A 3,917-nucleotide genomic window follows, 5' to 3' on the forward strand; every position below is an offset into this window, starting at 1 on the left:
ACATGAGGGTAAGTAACATTTTCAATTTTAAGGTGAACTATCCCTTTAATGCTTTTAAATAATTTATTAAACACTCCTTTTTATTTTAAGGTTCTTGAGGTTAAACAACAGGAAAAAGTAAATTACTTGTAATTAGCATTTGTGCAGAGTAAGTGTTTTGCAACAGAACGGTTGCTACAGTGACTGTGAAAATGTCACATTCAGTATTTATCGTGCTGGGGAAGCTTCTTTGAAAATGTGGTTTTCCAAGCTGATACTAATAATTTAAAAACCATTACAAGCTGCTAATGCAACAAAGCTAACTGCACTGCAGCTATTTAAGGAAGCAATATCATTTTGAAAATATAACTTTCAGATTATGTAAATTACCTTCAGAGGAGTTTTATCTGGCACAAAAACGATGAGAATATCAGTGTACTCAAAATGATGACACAGTTGCAAAAGCTGTATTTAATTGCAAAAACAATGCATATTATAAATATGCCAAGAATTGTGATACTTTTCTATTTGTTGGTTTGTTTCTTTTTAGAGGAAATTCTTTTGCAACACTTTCTTGGAGTTTTAATTTGTGATACATATTTTTTTCTTTTAAAAGCTTTTTAATCAGTTTCTGTTTGTCCTTCTCTTTTTATTGTTCACGTCCGTGAGGCGTTGTTTTGATAGGCGCAAGATGCACCAAATGCAAGATGTCAAAATTGGAAATCCACATAGTGATGGATAACATCATTTAACTAAATATTTTCCTGTAAATATTGGTAGTTGGTAGCATCACTCTTATTTACATTCCAGCACTGTAAAACATTATTTTTCGAATTTGTAAATAAAACAGAATATTGGAGTGCTGTACTTTTGATAAGAAAAATATTTCTGTCTTTCTACTTAAAAATGTTAATGTTTTAATTAATTCTGCTCTTAATTATTATATTTTCCCTGTTCTTTTCAGTTGTTTCAATATTTATGTCTACAATTGTGATCATAGCATGGCATAAAAATAAAACACCAGCTTTAAAGGGTTCAAAATAAACCCAAAGCCTGGCATGCACGGTCTAACAGATCGGTACAACATCCTAATGCTTCATTCAGCTTCAGTGGAGTTCTGTTTCTCTTGGTGCCTGGATTATGAAGCTCTCAAGTGTTGTAATAATTCACCTTTGATCCTGGGTCCAGAGGTGAATTTAATTCCAGACAGACTAACAGGCAGACTTTGTGTGAGAGTAATCTGTGTGTGTGTTGATCTGAGCTCTTTGCAGAAAGCCCTGCGTTTTATAAACAATATCCCTTCCATCTCCTTGTTAACATGACTATTACGTAACCTGCCATAAACGTAATGTGAATAGAGTGTCCAACTGAGTCACAAAACAGGAACAGAGAGTATCCTGCGAGGTCGCCATGACAGTACAGAGCCGGTGCGGAATCAGCTGTCAAGACCCTGCAATTTAATACTGCTCTTTACTCCGGAAGCATAAAGGCTATTAAATGATTTTGAGTTTGAGATATTAATCTTATGTTGCACAACATTTGACAGCTGCCTCATCTTTTTGTCTTCCAAGCTCAGATTTCCATTTTAGAAGTAAATTTCATCAAACACTTACTTGCGACTTATATGGAAATCGGGGGTTTTACATGATAAGGTCCAATGCTTAAGTTCAAAGATTGGTACACAACCAATTACTGGAATTGTAGAGAAAGAAACACGGCAATTTCTGTCAAAAGATCACTCAGGATTGCAGAACAAAGGCAGAATGCTCCTTTTTGACTGGAGTTTCTTTCTAAGGCAAGATGTTTTCCTTAATTATGCTCTTTTTGCCCTTCACGTGTTGTGCCTGATATCTGATCACCTCTCAGATCCATTAGTGAACACCCAGCCCCCTCTGTCACACTCTATTAATGAAAAAACACACCAGGAAAGCCATTGCAGAATAGAAGTACCAGCAGGGCCTGTGAATATAGATTGTAATAAGAGATATTCAGATTCGATTGAAAAAATGCAAATAAGTCCCCAGATGCTTAGAGCTCCACAAGAGTGCGTGGGTGAGAGATAGCTTCTACGTTGCGGCAACCGAGAGAGAGAGATTTTCTCAAGGGCTTTTACAGGATGATTCTCCATCCTCCCCCTGTCTCAGTCACTTCCTGTTACCTGTGTATGAAGCCCTTACAGAACATGATGAGGTGATTCAGGCTGTCAACCACACCCCCCACCCCCACCACACACACACACACACACACACACACACTCCTGTCTCATCTACTCACCACCAACCAAAGTGTGTATAAATCATTACATCATTTCACATCTGAAGCCAGACACGGACATGTGCTGAGGACACAATTATGTCTGTGTCCTCAGAGCACCCATCGGTTTGGCCTATGTGTGTATGAGACATGTCAGACTTTAATATTTTTGGTTACTGAACACTTGAAGGCTTTGTGCCAGCTCCAGTTTAGATCCACCCTTTGCGGAGATTTCGGGCAACACCAACAATAGCAAAGACGTCAGATAACTTTAGATCAACATTCAAAACTGTTAAATATTATCTTTATATTGTAATACTATCCCTGTATTGTCATCATTACGAGCACAAGTTGTACTTTTTGCCCAACACATTCATTGTCATTCATAATTTGTAGCTGTATTTTACTGCCATATAGATATTAAGTATATTGATACATTGATCACTTAATTGTGACATTGAAACAAACATTTGCTGTAAGCTGCTTTTAAACATAAATGTGTTGTGAAAAGCATTATTCACAGAAATTTCATTGAATTTTAAAAGAATAATTTGCGCCATTTACTTTTTCAAAATATGAATAGTTCAGCCATGAAACTCTACTTGCATTCTAGTTGGTTCATTCACTTCAGTGTTCCCAGCCAATCAGATTCACATACTCATTACAGTTTACTTATATAACCAGGACATATTCAATGAATACTATATCTGCGCGCTATGCATGTCCTCATCTTAGCCCACCACCTCCCCAGCACCACATGTCTAGATCTGCTATGGGAGCTCTTCCTCTCTCTAGCAGCAGCATGTTTACTTTAAATTTTGTGATCCGAGCATTTAGCAGAAGCTAGTCTTCTTGCTCTGCAGCAGCATAACATTAATAAAGATTTTATTATTCATTACAGCGAGGTGGTCTTTCTGCTGAACCTTAGGCCTGTCGCACCTCCTACGGTGCCTATGGTGGACTATGCATGGCAGGGGCGTCCTCTTCCCTGAGGCAGGCCTAAACCTGACCGCATACCACATGGTTTTCTGCAGGGTCTTCAGCTGGGGTCGACCGCTCATTGACATTTCGCCCCTTAACCCAGAACGTTTCCTGGTGGCGGGGCAGTGAACAGGGACGTCTCCCTGACACCCCCTGCAGCAAAAGCTAATTTGATGTTACTCCCCAAGCCTTGTCTCGTCGCTTCAGCCAGAGCCAGTGGCTTGCTTTCTCCGCTTCCTCAGAGAGTTCTTTGGTGGATCTGCTCAGTGTGGCTCCCCATAGTCCCAGGTCCTTGAGCAGGCATGATATTGATCTGCCCACAAAGCCTCTAGCTCCCACCTCCACCAGGTACAGCCTCACACTCCATCCACTTTCTCTGCACTCCGCAACCAAGTCTGCATACTTCGCCTTCTTTCTCTCATAGGCAGCTTCCAGTCCCTCCTCCCATGGCACTATCAGCTCGATCAGTATCACTGACTTCACAGCTGCAGACCACAGCACCACGTCTGGTCTTAATGTGGTGCTGCATATCTCCTGTGGGAACTGGAGCTGCCTTCCCAGGTCTACTTCCATCTTCCACCCCGCCCCTGGTGTTAATAGCTTGGCGGGTGGTCTCTTACTGGTATGCATTGCGGGTTCCCCCTGCCTGAGGAAGTGGATCTTACATCGACTCTCTAATGGACTCTGATTATTTGCCTCCTGCC

The 3,917-nt window shown here is 40.5% G+C and overlaps 1 protein-coding gene across 1 annotated transcript in view; it reads right to left on the minus strand.

The window, feature by feature from the left end:
• Positions 1–3,378: 3,378 nt before the first annotated feature.
• LOC107554291 (uncharacterized) overlaps positions 3,379–3,917 on the minus strand; it is a 1,440-nt gene continuing 901 nt past the window's right edge. The window contains exon 2 of the mRNA XM_016236773.1: positions 3,379–3,912. Coding sequence (XP_016092259.1) covers positions 3,379–3,912 — 534 coding nt within the window. The remainder of the gene's footprint in view (positions 3,913–3,917) is intronic.

This window comes from Sinocyclocheilus grahami, unplaced genomic scaffold (assembly GCF_001515645.1).
Source record: "Sinocyclocheilus grahami isolate Dianchi unplaced genomic scaffold, SAMN03320097.WGS_v1.1 scaffold497.1, whole genome shotgun sequence".
NCBI lineage: Eukaryota > Metazoa > Chordata > Actinopteri > Cypriniformes > Cyprinidae > Sinocyclocheilus > Sinocyclocheilus grahami.